This window comes from Colias eurytheme, chromosome 26, assembly GCF_061535395.1.
Source record: "Colias eurytheme isolate Ceu_HAF_F1 chromosome 26, ilColEury1 Martin Lab GWU primary, whole genome shotgun sequence".
In the NCBI taxonomy this organism is placed as follows: Eukaryota; Metazoa; Arthropoda; class Insecta; order Lepidoptera; family Pieridae; genus Colias; species Colias eurytheme.
In genome coordinates, this window is record NC_143005.1 from 8050327 (window position 1) to 8070226 (window position 19900).

At 36.4% G+C, this 19900-nt stretch overlaps 2 protein-coding genes across 2 annotated transcripts in view; both read left to right on the plus strand.

Annotated features, from left to right (window-relative positions):
* Nucleotides 1-10368, plus strand: part of Mtmr6 (Myotubularin related protein 6) — a 46126-nt gene extending 35758 nt beyond the window's left edge. Inside the window, exons 10-18 of the mRNA XM_090116569.1 lie at nt 1801-1860; nt 2304-2447; nt 3048-3154; nt 3737-3865; nt 4823-4949; nt 5892-6031; nt 6503-6614; nt 6850-6984; nt 10132-10368. Coding sequence (XP_089972695.1) covers nt 1801-1860; nt 2304-2447; nt 3048-3154; nt 3737-3865; nt 4823-4949; nt 5892-6031; nt 6503-6614; nt 6850-6984; nt 10132-10368 — 1191 coding nt within the window. The remainder of the gene's footprint in view (nt 1-1800; nt 1861-2303; nt 2448-3047; nt 3155-3736; nt 3866-4822; nt 4950-5891; nt 6032-6502; nt 6615-6849; nt 6985-10131) is intronic.
* A 2636-nt stretch (nt 10369-13004) lies between these two features.
* Nucleotides 13005-14586, plus strand: LOC149897302 (uncharacterized). Its single transcript, XM_090116821.1, has 3 exons — nt 13005-13188; nt 13601-13843; nt 14393-14586. The coding sequence occupies exons 1-3, from the start codon at nt 13005-13007 to the stop codon at nt 14584-14586; spliced, it is 621 nt and encodes a 206-aa protein (XP_089972947.1).
* The last annotated feature ends 5314 nt before the right edge of the window (nt 14587-19900 follow it).

The following is a 19900-nucleotide window of genomic DNA, read 5'->3' on the forward strand; positions in this document are numbered from 1 at the left end:
ACCACTGTTGTCGATTATTTGTTTTTCATTTTTAATCAGCAATTGGGAATCATCAGTTTTGTTTTTTGCAGATTGGTGATGTACCCTAACAATACGTCGAAAAGGGAAAGCATCAACGAATTATCGTTTTCGTCCTCTTTTTTTATTCTTCGCGTCTCTGTTACTTCTGTTTGTTTAGTTCTCAACACCCACTGAATTTTCTATGTTATTGTGATCTTCCATTACATCTGAGTTTTGATGATGTGATGATAATCCATTCGTTTTAATATTGGTACTTAGAGTTGGTAGACTAAACTAGAAATGGCGGACTAAATTTGTCAGCGCGTCTGTAAGATCAGAATATAAAACCAACATCCTGTATTTAAGTTACAAAATTAATAATCAAACAACATGCCGCTACGTTGAAAATGACTAGAAGAAAAAATTAAAAAACCTCGGATCAATTTTGGAGTAAACAAATCATTTTCCCCGTATGGGGATTTCCTCGCATGAACTTGGGAAGTTCAAGTTCTCAATACAAGTTTATATTATATTTCGTATTTCTCAAACGAAAAATAAACATTTTTGGAACTTCAAAAAAATTATATTATAAGAAAATTTATGAGCTTACTTTAGTTTTAAAGAAATATACATCCCTTTACTGACACCCCGTAAAATAAAGAAATTGTTGCCAAAAAATTGTTACCTTTGCAATCTATTTGGTTTCATTAACTTTATGTTCGAAGATAATTTTTTTTCTAGTATGTAGTTACACGCGTATTTTTTTCGTTTATTTTCCATATCGAAATCAAATGTTTAAAAATACGAATATTTGCACAAAACTAAGATAAAAATAATCAATTAACAAAAATATTAAATTTAATGAAGTAGAGCAACTTTCACTTCGGTATGAAGGAAAATCGAGCGTAGAGCACACGTCAGAACGCTCCGGCCCAAGGAGCGCGACTAAAGAAATTCGCTAGGATTTTTCCTAATTATTTTAAATATTTCTTTAATATTTAAAGAATTATCAAAATTCAAAAAAAAATTTTTTTAAAGGATTAATACTCATTGCTCTTCAACCAACTCGAATAAATTAATGGAAAAAATAAGTTTTAGCAGTATTTATCAATAGATTTTGTAAGGCAAAAAATGGGAAATTTAATGAATTTATAACGTTCTAATTAAGAAAATCATAAGTTTTTCGGCAATTGTATTCAGCAGTTTTTAATAACGACTATATAAGGATAATAATGTGCTGATCAGATTGTGTAAATTGTAATCGGTTGCAACGTAGTGAGTGCACAAACTTAGCTCGAAATGTCTTTGGGGGAAAGAGACTTATCTTGAAGGCCTGATTAAGGTAACATAAAGTAACTTTACAAATGTGAAAAAATTCACGCGCATTGCGTATATAACACTAATTGATAAACAAGAAAAAAAAATTCAGTTTATCATTTCATTAGCCGGGAAAAAATTGTCAAATAACTTGTTGAAAACGCAATTTTGCTAGACTGCAGCCTTAATTACTAAGTACCCTGATAAAAATCTAAAACAAAAAATTAAGGGGATCAATTAACAATAATAATTGAAGTAAACTAAGGTTGCAATTATTTTTGTACCCACGCTCCAAATAGTATCATAACGCCAGTTTTCAGGTGTTTCTGTTCCCGCTATAACAACAAATAAAAAAAAAAAATGTTAAGCAACGGTTGGCACGGTCAAAAATTTTATGGGTGAATTTTTTTTCAGTTGCTTTTAAATGTGTGTATTGTATGTATATTGTGAAAATACATATAAATGGAATAAACCTTTTTTCAGGTGTGTTCGCTGGCCGCCGTGTGCCTCGAGCCGCACTACCGTACTATCAACGGATACCAGGTGAGAAATAAAGAAATGTTTCCTATTGATTAAAAAGTCAACCTGTATAGCAGATATAAAACATATTTATGAACATTTCCTTTATACAAACAATTTAAATATATGTAGTTACATATTTGGTAAAATTAAAATGTAATATTGATATGATTTTAAAAGAGCAACTATGCAGTTTCTTGCCGGTTCTTCTCCATAGATACTGCTTTCTAAATCGGTGGTAAATGTTAAAAATACGTTATGATTCAAAAGTGCTTCTAGAAGTAGAATTGAATAAATAAATGTTTGAGTTTGATAATCACACAATTAAAAGGCACAACTAAAACCACTGACCAAAATTATATTAGAATATATCCACTGTATTTTTTTTTAATTCGTATTTTTTTTTTATTTTACTTAAAGTTGTAAGTTGTAATGAACTAATTGTGATTAAAATAATAAAATTCCAGGCGCTAATCGAAAAGGACTGGTTATCCTTCGGGCACAAGTTCACGTGTCGATGCGGGCACATTGCCGGCGACCCGAGGGAACGGTCGCCTGTGTTCACACAGCTGTTGGACTGCACCTGGCAGCTGCTCAGACAAGTTCCAGAGGTGAGAAACAAAATAAAAAAATAATTAAAAGTGTGTCGAGCACACGTGTCAGAAGTGAAACTTCTTTGCCAAGATTCAAAGATTACCAAAATCGCTCTATAAAAAATGTGAGCTCTCACGGAACGTCTGGCAAATGTGAAACATCGACATTTTTTTTATTGGTAATCGGGAAGCGCTTGACCATAATCTATTTTTGGTGAAAACACTACTGCACTACTATGTACATTTGCCATCATATAGCGTGGCGAGTGGCGACGCATCACTATGCGTCACCTTGCCTTTGAATCCAGGCAATCAAGTATTCGAAGAGGACGTAGATAACCAGTTATTCTATAGTAGGTGGTGAATGGGTGGATAATTATGCTCCATAAGGTTGCAGTTCAATACTCATCATCATAAGCAGAATATTGTGTTAGCAGAATTTATGTATCTTCCCAATTTCATACACGCGAAAGTAACTCTTATCTGTCTGCCTGTTTTTTTATACCTTTACCACCAAATCGATTGATTCAAATTCGACACCTATGACCTGGAAAAGGACGTAGGATAAATGTCCCAGAAATCTTACGTTAATAAATAGTTATACACGTTTTATTACAGGCATTCCAATTCAACGAGCGTTTTCTGCTGACGCTCCACGATCACGCGCACGCGTGCCAATATGGCACGTTCGTCGGTAACTGTGAGAAGGATCGATGGGATTTAAGGTGAGCATAATTAATGTTTAGTGCCTTTTCAAACCAGAGCGGTATCCGCTACTGCCGTGGATTTCATTATAACGACCGGTACATGATTACAGTCTTTAATATACTATGTAATAGATTGAATTGCGTACCCATACCGATACCGCGGTACCGCGGATACCGCGGTATCCACGGCGGTAACGGATACCGCTGTAGTTTGAATAGGCATTTAAATAGATTAGCGGATAAACATAAAAATATGGAATTTGTCTTGACATAAATGTAAATGAGGAAAAAAAATTATTTGTCCAAATATCATGTTTCCGTTGATGATATTTTAACCGATTGAATAAAAAAAGAGTTTTGAAATCATGCAATACTTTCACGACTTGATAGATTTGATGTCTGCATACGAGTAAGAGGTGAAGATAGGTTATTAGCGCTACTCGAGTTGCACGTCAAAATATGGCTTATTAGCCACATTTTACTTCAGTTGTCTCTATTTCGACCACAATAGTTGAATCATGCTATCTTTGACGTTGACGTTGGTAAATATCCATTTGATTTAATAAATGCTATTGATTTCTAAAATCTTATTAAAAACAGGTTATCCGAGCGTACGTTTTCGCTATGGGGTTACATGGCGAGTCATCTCAACGAGTATAAGAACCCGCTGTACAATCCGAAGGCGCATCCTGATGTATTGAAACCGGATTTAAATGCACAAAGTATAAGGTACTAAATTTTTATACATTTTTCATGCAAGTATGTCGATGAATGTTGTTTGAATAAATTAAATCATTTCCCAAAGCACATAATTGCATGTATTATTTATAATATGTATAACAGTTATAACTAAATTCACGATATGGTTTTTACTAGTAAAAAATGATATTAATAAGAAAAGAGAAGTGGTTATTTAGTAAAATAAACAATATAGAATAACGCGCGTTACGCACAGCTAGACGATCGAATCAATACGCCCTTAATTATTATTTACGGTCGATTGCCCGTGTACGGTTCGCTTGTACAAATACAATAATTACTGTCTTTTAAATATTGTATCTGCATTGTGTATTAATTATATACCTATTTTTATTTACATTTTAAATTGGAATTAATCTATACTAATATTATAAAGCTGAAGAGTTTGTTTGTTAGAACGCGCTAATCTCAGGAACTACTGGTCCGATATGAGAGATTCCTTCGGTGTTGGATAGCCCATTTATCGAGGAAGGCTATAGCCTTCCGAAGGCGCTATATATCATCACGCTAAGGTCATCAGGAGCAGAGCAATGCGGGTAAAACTGCGTGGCACAGCTAGTGAACAATATTTATGCACGCGTTACGCACAGACGATCGAATCAACACGCCCTCAATTTATGGTTGATTGTGCGTGTACGGTTCACTCGTACAAACACAATAATTACTTTAAACTATTGTATGTGTAGTGTGTATGTATCAAATAATTTTTAAGCTATTGCATAGTTTCTATCGCGGGCCTTGAGCGCGGGGACCGAATCGAGAAATTCCGTAACGAAAAAACCACACGCTCCCCACTCCGACGGGCACGGAGGTGTGGCTTGAAGGCATAGCATGCAATAGCTTAACCGCGGTAGTCCCCGAGTGCCACACGTCTTTTTTAATTTATATTTTCAAAAAGAATTTATGAATTATAATTTGGGCGGGCAGGTTCTGGCGCGGCATGTACTGCCGGCACGAGAGCGGCGTGCACCCGCGCGAGGCGCTGCCCGACCTGCTGCCCGCCGCCGTCGAGCACTCCGCCGCGCTGCACCACCACATCGACTACCTCGCCAAGGTGACGCACACACATGCGCCCTGCGGCACGGGGTTGTGTGCACGCAGCGACATGCGGCACGGGGTTGTGTGCACGCAGCGACATGCGGCACGGGGTTGTGTGCACGCAGCGACATGCGGCACGGGGTTGTGTGCACGCAGCGACATGCGGCACGGGGTTGTGTGCACGCAGCTACATGCGGCACGGGGTTGTGTGCACGCAGCGACATGCGGCACGGGGTTGTGTGCACGCAGCGACATGCGGCACGGGGTTGTGTGCACGCAGCGACATGCGGCACGCACACGGACACGTGACGCACACACACGCACGGGTGCACGCATTGACATGTGGCACGCCCGCACACGGACACGTGAAATTACATACACACGCACACACACACACACTCATATACACGCACACACACACACACTCATATACACGCACACACACGCACACAACTGACTCACACAACGGACTGGAGAAAGAGGGTTGTTTTAGTCGGTATGGACCATGAGACCATGATCGAGACCGACATACTAGGTCACAGATCTAGATCTGAGATACTCAACGGTATTTTTTCCCTCTATAAAAAAACACACACACACACACACACACACTCACACAGACGCACTCACACACACGTATGCATACACGTAGCGACGCGCGCGCACATAAATATGTGCACGCAATCGCATAAACACAGCCCACACAAACTAAGAATTGCATTGACTTTTCCATTATGCTGTAGTTCATATTATTAGGTATTTTATATAAATTCATAAAACATGCATATTTTCATAAGACAAAAGAACATTATAATTAATATAAACCACTATATTACACAATTTCCGATTTACACGCACACTCAAACATTACTATTTATTATAAGTTCTACATATTTAACAAATCTCGACAAAAATTTCAATACCACGGTCATTTATTAAAATATATTCTCTAATTTAGCGAATAACAACATTCAAGAAGCTGTTATCGGGCAAGAAATCGGACAAGACTCGAGACGCTACTGTGGTCAACTATCAGAACGGCAATATGGACACTGTGGAAATTGAAACTAAAACCGCTGCACTTAATATTGACAATAAGTAAGTATAATTGAGAAATATAACCCACATATAGTTAAAAGAAAAGAATATACTTAGAAGAAATAAAAGAACTTACTTGAATAATTTATCAAATAATTTATCAACTAGCTGTTCCCCGCGGTTTCACCAGCATTGCTTCGCTCCTATTGGTCTAAGCGTGATAATAATATTTATAGTCTATAGCCTTCTTCGATAAATGGGCTATCTAACACCGAAAGAATTCTTCAAATCAGACCATTAGTTCCTGAGATTAGCGCGTTCAAACAAACAAACTCTTCAGCTTTATAATATTGAGTTTTAAGTGTTGCGCTGCCACTGATTTTGCTATCACTTATATCAATACCTTTTTTGATTTATCCTTAAAAAAAATAAGCAATTTTCAGAGAAATAAGTACTATTTTCAGAATAAAATTATTTACATTTTGATGGATAAGTTGTAGGAGTATTATAATTTTCTTATTATTATTTCAGATTCATATACGAGTCAGGTGGCAATCTGTCGGAGATGGAATGCGCCAATGACGATCATCCGCTTAAAGAGACCAAACCACAGAAACCTAACAATATACCGTTGATTACTGAGGTGAGACAATTTTATATTTGACTGTAATATTGTTAAAAAGTTAAAAAATTTGGTATAGAGATATTTTGATACCCGAGGAAGGACATAGGCTACTTTCTACCCCGGGAAATAGGATAGGTTTTATTCCGGAAATCCCACGGGAATATGTTCCCTATGCGGGTATTTTTTGACTGCGCGGGCGAAGCTGCGGGCGGAGAGCTAGTAATATTATAATGTTACAAATCCCCGTTTTTAGAAGACAGACGACATAATACCGCCGAGTCTGTCCGCGCTCGAGGCTGAGATCAACACGGTCGCGTTGGACTGGAAGAGCATTAAGAACGTTACAGAGTGCAGCTGCTCCACGCCGCTGGACCATTTTAGTAGGAAGGTATGTACCTATTATGTTTTTCTATTTTATTGGTTTTCAAACAACAATGCAATTATAGTAAAGTCATTTTAAAAGGCAACATTTGACAGCTAAACAAAATTAAATACGTAACCTTGTAACGACGCGAATGAACCTAAAATAATATACTATGTCGTTTTGTTAGAACCACACAATAGCTTCTTTAGGCGCGTTGAGAGTAAAATTTCAAGGTCTCGTCATGGCAATACCCTCACGTCGTGGAGTAAAGGACGATTTTGGTCTTTGAATCTTTTCAAAGAAATTTCACTTTTGACACGTGTGCTCAGTACACATGCTCTTATTTGAATATAACAGAAGTGCGGTAGTCGTGCGCTGCCGGAGCGGTCACCACATAATAATGTGCATTGTTTGTTCCCGATTCCGAAAATAAATCGAATGAGAATTATCAAACGCAAAATAGCAACAATTCATTTTTGAAAATGCACCATGCAGACCTAAATTGCAGCGCGGTATCGCGCTGTTTTTTATAATGTGAAAGGATATGCTTTTTCCGCGTTATTGTTGCGCCCCTAACGTTGTCCAGTCCAATTAACGTAACCTGGCGCGTTCACATAGTACTCACACTTATGCAATTTCACTATACAGTATGTTCAAAAATAAATGATTTTGATTCAAAATGCGACTCTAGTTTAAGTGTAGACTTGAATTGTAAAATGCGTTCGTTGTAGATAAATACATATATACAAATCTAATTATGATAGCTCTCATAATTTATCTGTTAAATTATAATTTAAAAGTAAATCAATTGATGAACTTAATTATTTATTCTAATAATAATCAATTGAATAAAAAAATGGTTGCCTGTAAAGTCGGTTTTACGGGCGAAGATTTTACGTGACAACGTCTTTTTCTCGATCATAGTTGAGTGGGAGAGAGACGCAAGGCATTCGGCGGGCCTCTCTCTCTCGTTCGGTGACTCATCGTAACGTTACCGAGCGTTACACTTTTTCATAAGTGACTCCCAGTCGCAACCTAATTTAAGACGTTGTCACGTCAAAAAAGTATTAAACAATACAAATAAAACGTGCGCTCACTCCCAAGAAACAAGACATAACAAGCGAAATCCTAGCACGTATGAGATAAGGCTACATTACAATAGAAGCTGTATTGTTCAGCTATGTATGAAAATTTTAACTTACGGTGTTTAGATTTTGCTCACAAAACTTATTAAAATTGTTACATATTGTAACCTAAGTAAAGTAAAAAAATATTCTAATCGATATAAAACAAAATAAAAATACAATTGTAAATAAATACAATATCACAGAACGACCATACTTAAATCCTTTAAGAACTACACCACTTTCAAATAATACATATATCTTAAACAATCAAATAAATGGCTTTTGTTAATTTAAGAAATAAAATATTTCGAACTAAACATCGATAGGAAAATGTAACATCACTATGGCTGCTCATAAGGCCCGTAACTGCAAGGGAGCGTGCAATATGCTCTATGCCGTTCCCACCTTTTACAACCCCGCGTGCCGTGAAGTACCTCGTCGAATATAGTTAGAAATATAACGTCTTTGTTTAAATTACATCACCCTGTATTTATAAACAATTGCAAAATAAAAACAATAATTGTCCCCTTTATTCTCATAAGCTAGTCTGCGCGCGAGAGAGACGGGCTGTCTTTTCATGATACGTATGCATTATGACATCACGCCGCGCGCGTATTCACAGACACTACACATGTGCAGTGTGTAAATGTGTTAACGTTCCAGCTCTTGTTAATCGGCCTATAATGTGAAAGCACACCCCGAACACTCCATACAAAATTATAGTTTTGACAGTCACACTGTAGAGACTGCAAATGTGTGTGTTAACGCTTTATGGTTGGCACATTTGTGACTGGCGTAAAAAAAATTCGCGTTTTTCTGATGAAATACATCCGTAAACAGTGGCTATTAAACATATTTAATAGCCATTTTCTACGAATAACGATAATCACAAATCCAAAATAATAAAATCTAAGAAAATTTGATTAATGTTGTCAATCTTCGTTGCGTATCGTCCTTGCAGAAAAATGCGGCCGAAATTATTTATAGCATGATCTTGCGGGGTGAGGTAAGTGTTTAATTTTGGCGGGAAGCGGAGAGTGTCCGTTCTGTAGCGTTTAGCTACTATTATGTATTCTGTGGTGAAAGTCCAGTTGGTTCGCGTAATGTGACAACGTCGCAGCATTGAGGTACTATGTACTACGTACTAGAGAGGGCATCGCTACTACACTATATCTAACACGAGTTAGAGTCAATCGTCTCAAACCATATTTTTTTTTGGTACATTGTTTGGTTTTAATTGATATTTTTATACATATTTTTTTTAATAAGATAAACAATATTTATATGTTACATTGATTGCTTTTAATTTATAAGTAATAAGAGAATATCTACAATAATATATAATAATATCTACCTCAGGCTTCAAGGGTAGTTTTAAGTACGCCGCGTCCAAAATTTGGAATGACTTACCGCCACCTTTAAGATTGAATCAGGATATCTCCTTCTTAACATTTAAAAGGAAATTAAAAGAGACTTTGTTAAAGAAGCAAATTGAAGACTGGCGTGCTTCAACCCAATAGCTACCTTTCTGTTGATCTTGGCGTGATGAAATACCTATATAACCTTGGCTTCCATATCGTATCACATGTTGTACTGTTTTGATTTTCCTGAGATTTATTTATGTATATATGACACGTTATATGCCTTATAATATATTATATTATTCATATTTATATGTTTCTGCCGTAATATAAATTATATGCATTTATTTATTTATTATTAATATTTATATACTTCCTTATCTATATATTTATTTTAAGTACCTAGACTTAATTCTTTTTTAATATTAAGACGAACCGCAATCGCCGGTACAGCCTGAAAATCAGCGCTGCTTTTGTGCAGCATTTTGCTGAGGCTGTCTCCGTTTGCCTAATTTTAAGATATTTTATAATGTGTTTGGCTGTGTTTTTTTTGGCAATAAATTTCTTTTCTTTCTTTCTTTCTTTCAAAGTGTATGACTCACTAGCCGGCCCGCGCTGCCGCGCTTGTTACACAGATTTTGTTCGTGGTGTCCTCTCTATAAAAATACCTCAATGTTTCGCAGCACCACTGCTGGGGCTGCGGCGGCTGCGTGTGCACGCGCTGTGTGAGCCGCGCGCCGCTGGCCGCGCTGTGTGCGCCCGCGCCCGCGCCGCTGTGCGCCGCCTGCGCGCCGCTCACCCCGCTCAGCCCGCTCAGCCCGCACGGTGAGTGTGCTGTTAAGCCTTGTATCCACTTGAGCGGCTCGGCCAAATGCGCCGCTCATTCGCCTGAGCATGCTCAAGTGGATACAAGGCTTTAGCAGTACCGGTGTAAGGACCACTGACACCCCGGGCGAAAATATTGTGGCGCCCACCTGAGGTCTTCTGAAGGTTTGCACCAGAGGCAAGAGACTCCAACTTCAGACCTTGGCGCCCCCCAGAATTTGTCGCCCTGGGCCATCGCCCCCTCTCGCCCTCCCCTAACGCCGGCACTGCCTGCTGGTCTTAGGGCGGCCGTACACAGACCGCTTCAAGCAGTTGAGACCGACGGCTTAAAGCCGCGACTGCGCGGTAAACTATGGACATAGACTATCATTCACTGTCGTACACGGCCTGCTCGACCCGCAGCGACCGCTTCAAGCCGTCAACTGCGTGGTTTGCAGCGACAGCTAGAGCAGTCAACGACCGACCCCTCGAGCAGTCCTTGTACGTAGCTCAGCCGTTAACTACTCGAGCCGCCCGTGTACGGCCTCTCTTAGCGAGATGATATATAGCCTACAGCCTTCCTCGATAAATGGGCTATCTAACACCGAAACAATTTTTCAAATCGGACCAGTAGTTCCTGAGATTAGCGCGTTTATACAAACAAACTCTTCAGCTTTATAATATTAGTATAGATAAATAATAAATATAGTATATTATAATATAGATTGTGTTTTCAGGCATAAAATCTTCGGGGAGCAGCTAAGAAGTAGCAAGACTGATTTATGTATATTTTTTCGTCTTTCAACTTTATTCGTTCAAGAAAAGTTTTATGTTTAAATGAATTGCGATTAAAGTGAAAGTTACATCTTTTCATCAAGTACCTATGTTAAGGCATTTATTAAAAGTTATCATAGAAATAGAAAAACTCACAAACATGAAACCTGATATTGTAAGTATTTTTTGGTCACTTGTGTAATAAAATCTTTTATAATCCAGGAATAATTTTAGTGTATATTGTACAAGCCTTTAGTATCTTAATTAATTAAGAATAATAATAGAAAAAATAACATTGTTGTACAAATAGCATTTAATTACTAGTAAATATATAGCAAAAAAATCCGCAAACTAATGGTCTTAATTCCGGCTAGCCCCCCTTTCGTAACGCGCAGTTAGGAACTTCGTTCCAATAAGAAAATTAACTATCAAAATCTTTAAAAACGTGTTTACATATGTTCAGTAAAATATTATGAAATTTCACCCTTTTAATAAATATATTTTTAGAGTAAAATCTATCATTTCTTAAAGATTCTAGTTTCTCATACAAACTTGTGCTATCGAGTTTTGTGTCCTGTCCCCGTCCGATTAGGGCCCTTCTGGCCTCCTCCACTCAAGCGACAGCTCAAGCCGAGGTTCGTGGTCCCCGTCAAGGGGGGACGCCCTTGTGCATGTCGCTACCAGGGTGAACCTTCAGTTCACCCCCGCGTCCGCGTTAAAATGTAGAAGCCCTTCTGGCTAACATTGAGAGACACCACACAAAAAAAAAAAAAAGAGTTTTGTGTAGATATTATGAAATTGTGTTTTGTACATTTTTCTTACATATAAGGTCATTTGTATATTTTGATTCATGTAAATAGTTCAATTAAATGTATATAACTGATTCGTCTTTTTATTTATGTTTCACATAATTATATTTTTAGTACTTTTAATGTATTAGTCCTGGCTCCGCCCTGATTCCCCCAGATTAAAACGAAAAAATAAATATTAAAAATAAGTATCGCCTTTGACACTAACAGTAAACGAGGCGAATCGTTTCTCTTTATTATATGAGGAAAGAATGGGCAAACGAGAGGAAACAGGAATGTCAATATTATTAACTAGCTGCGCTTCGCGGTTTCACCCAACGTGGCTACTGGCTCCGCTAATATTGGCCTTAGCGGTAATGATATATAGCCTATATAGCCTTCCTCGATAAATGGGCTATCTAACGCCGAAATAATTTTTCAAAACGGACCAGTTGTTCCTGAGATTAGCGCGATTTTTAAACAAACAAACTCTTCAGCTTTATAATATCAGTATAAATTTATAATCTAACAGCTTTACGATAAAATAAATTCTTTTCCCTATTAAGTAACCAGCTGGAAAAAATATAAGCAGGAAGTATTTTTAAAAAAGTAACGTAAAATAACGTACGAATTATCTATGAATTTATTGAGCACCACCATCGTTCTTCTGTATGGCGTAAAAAGGGCTGTCTGGTAGATACCTATTGTTTATTTTAAAAGTAAAGCTTCTCCTTTAACTCGATGTTATATTTAATCCATACTAATATTATAAATGCGAAAGTAACTCTGTCTGTCTGTCTGTTACTCAATCACGCCTAAATTACTAAACAAATTTTTATGAAATTTGGTATGGAGATATTTTGATACCCGAGAAAGGACATAGGCTACTGTTTATCCCGGGAAAATGACGCAATCCCGGAAATCCCACGGGAACGGGAACTATGCGGGTTTTTCTTTGACTGAACGGGCGAAGCCGCGGGCGGAAATGATACCTCATCATAAACAATTATCGATGTGATTAGTAATTTTTGAGACTTGTTATAGACTATAATATAACTACCGAAGTCTGTGATTTTTTGAAATAATTGGACGCAATTAGGTTGAATAAAGTTTTTATGGAGTCGTAAAAAATAACAAGCGGAAAACTAAATAACGGTACCATATTGACTTGTAAATGAACAGAGTTAACAATGTTTGTCTACATATTTTTTCTATGTCTAATTCCGGCTCCATCTTTATCGCAAGGGGGTGAAAAAACAGAACCATTAGATAAGTCACAAATTATTGGTGTCAAAACAGTTCAAAACATAAAAATTAATAAAGATACCATTATTACACGAAATATGAAATTGGAAACGAAGGGAAGAAAAAAGCGTATGTATAATAAAAAGTGTAATTTTGATACAAAAATTAAAACTACTCGTTAATTGTCGAGACTCGAGTAGGTTAAATTTTAATTTAAGTTACGTTCAATTTATATTACTCCTTAAAATACAGTGCAAGACCTGCTAATATCTAGTTCGTCTAAAATGCAACAAAACTATAATATAATGCAAAAATATTTTTGCTCAATGATTGAGTTTGTTTTTTGCTAACGTTAGGGCCAACTGGAGCCAACATACACGGACCGCTCGAAGTACATAGAATGAGCTAGTTCAAGCTGCGACAAGTGAAGATGTTTACTGTTTAGTCTTCAAATTAAAATGCACAAATACAAGACACCCCTGGAGCAGTACGTGTATGACGGCCCTTAGTGTTGCATATAAAAAATAATCAAACTTGACAGCCCTAAGAGAAGACACAAATAAAGATCCCGACTGGTCATACCAATCTATTCCTCAAGATGTGGCGAAACACGCACAAGATTTTAAACGCAATATGTCAGAATGTTTAAAAGAAGTACAGGCCAAAGATAACAGGCCAGTCAAACGATTATCTCCAAAAACTGAGTCTCCAATACACGGCGAATGTCTCATTGCGTGTGTACTAAAACGGAATGGTGTCATAGAAAATGGAAAGGTTCATAAAGGTTGTATTTTACTTGAGTTTTATACTATTAAAGTTATTTTATTTGCATTATATATAATACTAGCTTTCCGCCCGCGGCTTCGCCCGCGTTTCCAAAGAAAAACCCGTTCTCGTAGGATTTCCGGGATAAAACCTATCCTATGTCCTTTCTCGGGTATCAAAATATCTCGATACCAAATTTCATACAAATTGGTTCAGTAGTTAAGGCGTGATTGAGTACCAGACAGACAGAGTTACTTTCGCATTTATAATAGTATGGGTTTGCATAAGCCGCGCCAATAAAGAAACGAATCTAAAATGGCGGCACTAATCATTAATCATTTCTTCAAAATTTCCTCTTTACTCACACACCAAAATATCTGTCTTATTTATTCACACGAATTCGAACTGTCATTTTTAAGTGTGGACCGCCATTTAGATAAAACAAGCTTTTTAGATAATATTGAATGAGAAAATTGTTTGTTAATTTCTCGCGCATAAAGAGCTCATCGAATTAATTTTTATTTTCAATTTAAATGAAATAAATACTTATTTTTTTTAACATCCACAGATAATCTTATCATCTTAGTCAGTAAATTCTACGCAAAAGAAGATAAACTTTTAAAGAAACTTGAAAAGAGCGTGGATCGCTGTATTAATTCTAGTATAAAAAATAAAGACGAATGTGTTTTGGCGTCGCAATTAAACGAATGCACGAATAACATCATGGCAACTAATAAACATAAATTCACTGTTGATATTTGAGTCTGTACCAATAATATAAAATAAAGAATACTAAAAAAACTAAGGCACGATATCCGATAAATAAACCCATCATGGACGTATAAAAAAAGACGGACACCGTATTACGAACAAACAACGTGAAGCCACCATAGTAAGCTAGCGATCGTGTAAAGACAATAAACACGCACACACTATCACCATAGTAAGCTAGTCGGCCGCCATTACGTCGTGACTCGTGAACTACCGACTGATTAACTGCGTCACTGTTTCACAAAAAATATTTAAAATGCCGTCTTGCGTGGTTAAATGGTGCCGCAACAGTACAATTTTAAATAACAAAACACAAGGGATTACATTCCACAGGGAAGCAAGTTATTTCTTTTATGTTTTAATGACAATATTATTACGGCAAAATTTATAAAAAAAAATACAGCCGCCATTGTCATCAGGACAGCTGTTGCCATGGCAACGTGGCACACACACATGGATGTTTCGCCGCCATTACTAGGCTTCACTCAATGTTTAGGCGATATACCGTCCGTCTTTTTTTATACGTCCATGAAACCCATATTATTCCTCCTCCTTCTATAATATAACTTGTCTAGTAGTGATCTAGTACATCTGTATAATTTGTCAAAATATATGTATTATAACCTTAACCCTAACCTATGGCAAAATCCGGAACTAAGGCCGTCATCTGATACAACGTAATTTGATCGTTGAATTTTCCGTTTACAATAATATTACTTGTCTCATTTCAATAATAATTGAAACTACCTGTAAACATTCATAATAACACAATTATCATTGCTCATGCAATATAATAATACCAAACTAGATTTCCGCCCGCGGCTTCGCCCGCGTTTGTAAAGGAAAACCCGCATAGTTCCCGTTCCCGTGGGATTTCCGGGATAAAAACTATTCTATGTGTTAATCCAAGTTACCCTCTATATGTGTGCTAAATTTCATTGTAATCGGTTCAGTAGTTTTTACGTGAAAGAGTAACAAACATCCATACATCCATACATCCATACATCCATACAAACTTTCGCCTTTATAATAGTATTAAGATTAAAATGGAGTCGGTTAAAAAATTAAAGTTTTTTGAAGTAAGACTGAACTGCTTTTTCGTAAATTCCCTGAAACAAAGGAGATTTTTGCGTCGGCAAGTGGTCGTCAAACCTAGTCGCTAAGCTTAGTCGACAAACCATACAGTTTCATATCCGGGCCTCCGTGACCACAGAATAAGTAATTGTCTCTGACATGTGTTTAGTCTATGCCTGACATTGTCAAATGTCAAGTGTCCTGTGTCAACTGTCAACCGTAAGGTGCAAGCAGCAAGATGGCGCATTGCATGATGCTGAATGCTCGTGATAAATAGCCAAATGCCAATATTTAATATGTTGTTTAACGTAATTGCTCCATCACAGTTGTGAATTATTGTATTGTGTTGATTGTGACTATAAGTGATAAGTATTTATTGAAGACTGAAGTTGTTTTTATTTGATGAGTATTTTTACATTATATGTAAAATGTTCTGCGATACAATGTTCTTCCATTAAAAATGGAAATTTTAGATATACCTAAGATACTCCTTCCGTACCTTTTTGTATTAAGTTTGATAATTTATACCTTTTATCTTGATTTAGAGGGACTAGTGACTCGCATGATTGCATTTTTCCTACTTTTTGTAGTAATGTATGTTGCTAAATTATTAAGCATTGTGAGGTATGACATTGACTAAGGGTCTTCAACAAATGACATTTGTTTTCTATTTAATAGCATGCTTATCGTAGCATGGTCATGTAAGTTCTTCTAAAAACTCTTCATTGTACTAGGTAATCTTATATCTTTTTACTTTCTGAAACAGGCAACTGCTTCAGGTCCCTTTATGGAGAACTAAAATTATAAGGTTAGTTGTTCTAACAAAAATTATATGGTCATGTTTCCGCACATCCACAACAACACCTTTTTTGCATGGAAGAGTAGTTATGTACTTTTATATTGATAAAAATATATATTTGATGTATTTATTTCAATTTATTTGATTTCAATTATTATTAGAGAGTTTTTCACTAGGCGTTGAATGATTATCTGTAGAATAATATTGTGTTATGAGCATACAAAAAAAAATACTTTATTAATTATGTGAAGTTGTGTTTTGGGCTAAAATGTACCTTAAGGGCCATCGAGTTGGGCAACCAAAATTTTTTTGGAGAAAGGTCTATGCCTAAGTAACTGACCCGTAAAATCTTAACCGGCGGAGATTTATAGTTTTTTAGAAATTAATTATCAAAGTTTCATAATTTTTCATACAATTTCGAGCAACCATCTTGACATTTGTTTTTTTTTGTTGCGTTTCGTTTTTGCAAGTACAATTCTTGTAAAATGTAATTTTTTTCAATGATGGAATATTATGTATTCAATATTAAGCTGCGAAAGTCCGAATCTAGCTAAAAAACGTTACGCTAAAATAAGCATTGCATTATCATAAGACTTGCCACAGAACCGAAGCTGTCAACCCCGAATTCCACGTGGTCTTGTCTGCCCTACCCCTAGAGTGTATGTAAAAAGCCGGAGGCGCGGAGGGAGAGCAGCCCTCGCCCGCCGTGACAAAGCTCGGGAGCCGTGCGGAGCGGAGCGGCTGAGGCTGGTCGCTGAAGGTGACCAACAAGCCGAAGCTGCGAAGCGGAGTACGGGCGACCGTGCTTTGTCACGCAAGGGCGGAAGGGCTGCACTTCCCGTAGCGCCGGAGCTAAGGCAGTGTCTGACACAATATAAAAATCGATTTCTGAAAAATCGATTTTTTTCAAATTTGTATTTGCAATGTAAATATAAATCCATTTTTATGTAGCCCAAGAATGGTACCATAATAAACAATCTCTGGGATCTCTTATCAGTAAAATCAGGAATTTTTTTAGTTCAGGGAATTCGATAATATTGTGAGTACATTCAGTTAATTCTAAATATTTTATTTACCATAAAAGAAAAAATCGAAAGTCGATTTGAGATCGAGCACACCAATTAGGTAAGCCCGCTTTGAGTAGCAGATCTGAATCGGAGCACCCTGACTTGAGTCAAATTAGGTCACTTTGAGTAGCAGATCTGAATCAGAGCACCCCAACTTGAGTCGATTTAGGTTACATTGAGTAGCAGATCCGAATCGGAGCACCCCGATCCCACGTGGTCTTGTCTGTCACACAACTACAGTGTTTTTATAAAGCGAGGGGGCGACGAAGTGAGTCTTCTGGCGAAGCCCACTCGTTTCCCCCTCCTTAAAAAAGTTTACATTTTCTCCCGAAACTATTAAAAAAAATGTCAAAAATTAAATAAATAAATAAATAAATAAACGTTTATTGTCAACATAACACAAATACACCAGAGCATGAGATTTTACACAATATAGGCATTTAGCAACACACATATAATACAAACATTAAATTATTTATCATCAATAAGTAATAATTACTGTATTTTATGTTGTATTCTTATCCCCCCTCCTTTTTCCAACCCTCCCTGCCAAATCTCCTCTCCATTACCCCCTTTTTCCTATTACATTTCGTAACATAACCTTAAAAATTGTTTTGCATTTTTCTCGAAAAGGGGGGGGGGGGTTCCGCACCTCCCCCTTCACAGAGGGGGTTCCTCTCCCCCCCTCCTCACCTCCTCCCCCCCTTTACCCCCCTCCCTCAACGGCCCTTAAAGTACATTTTTACCGTGTTTTGTGTTTAGTAATGTTGCTTATGGCTTATATTCAATCTGACATAACTTAACGTAATCTCTGTGGAGATCAATCAATATTTTACTGCCATCAATATAACGTTTATTAGTATTATTGTGACAGTAATGGCTGTCCATAGTCGGAATAGATTGTATATGCTCCCTTATTTCGGATTTAATAATATTTGATATTTTGGCATGATTTCCATACCTACTTCAAGGGTAGGAGATAGACACTGTTATGATACAAGGAACAGAAATAAAATTGAATTCCTTATTTTTACTGGAATTTAGAAAACAATGTGATTGTTGGCCAAAGTAATAAATCTGGATATTATACATACTGTCTAGCCATTATGCAATATAATGTCTACTCAATTTAGATCAAGTGATAATTGACACCAAATTAACCCTTAATAAGGTACAAGCTTGTGTAAAAGATACTTAAAAACTGGCATACGATTTAGTGTAAGTTTATGCTATAGATGCCAAAAAATATATTCAAAAGTGGTGGGAGGAGGGTGAAACTGGGTATTTTTGCGTGGGAAATTATTTCCCTTTCCCTATTATGCTAGTGCATTAAGTTTCTATGTGGAAAAATAATTCCCCTTGCCTGTTTAGGCTACACAGTTTTACCACGTTTTACTTGTTATTCACATACTATCACTTGATCCTCTGGTTATGCCTCTTCTCAAAATTAGTTTTTATAATTTTGGAATTGCTGTTATATTATGTAAGTATAGGAAATGAAAATAAATTACACAAATATACTGTCATTGTTTGTTTATTAAGTTATTATAAAAGAAAAATTATTCCTGTGGTGGAGCCGTGTGAAACAACTTGAAACGTTTCTTTGCACAAAGCGCGACAGGGACACACTATTATATTACTATATTATTACTATATTATATTATATTACTATTATATTACTATATTATTACAGGTGGAACATAATATTTTGGTTCGTTTTTCTTCTTTCCTTGTACAGCAGAATCGACATCTTTTGTATGTGCTACCCTCATCTGGGAGATGCACACCAACATTGAGAAGACGAATTTCATTAGGTACTCCAAAGTTCGAGTCCCTTTTGTTTTTAACAAACAAAATAATATTGACAAAACAAAATAATGTTACCATTTACTAATTTTTTGATAATATACTTGTTATTAGTTAGTTCTTTAAAGAAACGAATCTTCAATGGCGGCGCTTATCATTCCCTCTCGCTCACACACGGCCGTACGGTATGCAAAAAAAAATGGAAAAATAAAATCACTAAAATGTATTTGATTTTCCCTATAATAGTTTTTATCATAAATTTACAATGACAATTATGCATTTGCGAAAGTAAATAATGTTTTATTGGAATTTGACAAAATATGTTCTTTGGGAAAAGTTGTTCAGTTTTATGGGCTTATTACAAGTATTATGGGGATTTTATTACATTCTGTATACGTAAATATGATAATTCATATAAATACACAAATACAATAACAAAAAAGTTTGCCAACAAACAATTTGAAATAATTAATAAAATAATTATCAATTTACGTTATTTTTATTTTCTTTTTTGATGATCCTACCATCTGTCAAAGTCAGATTTGGCCGCCATTGAAGA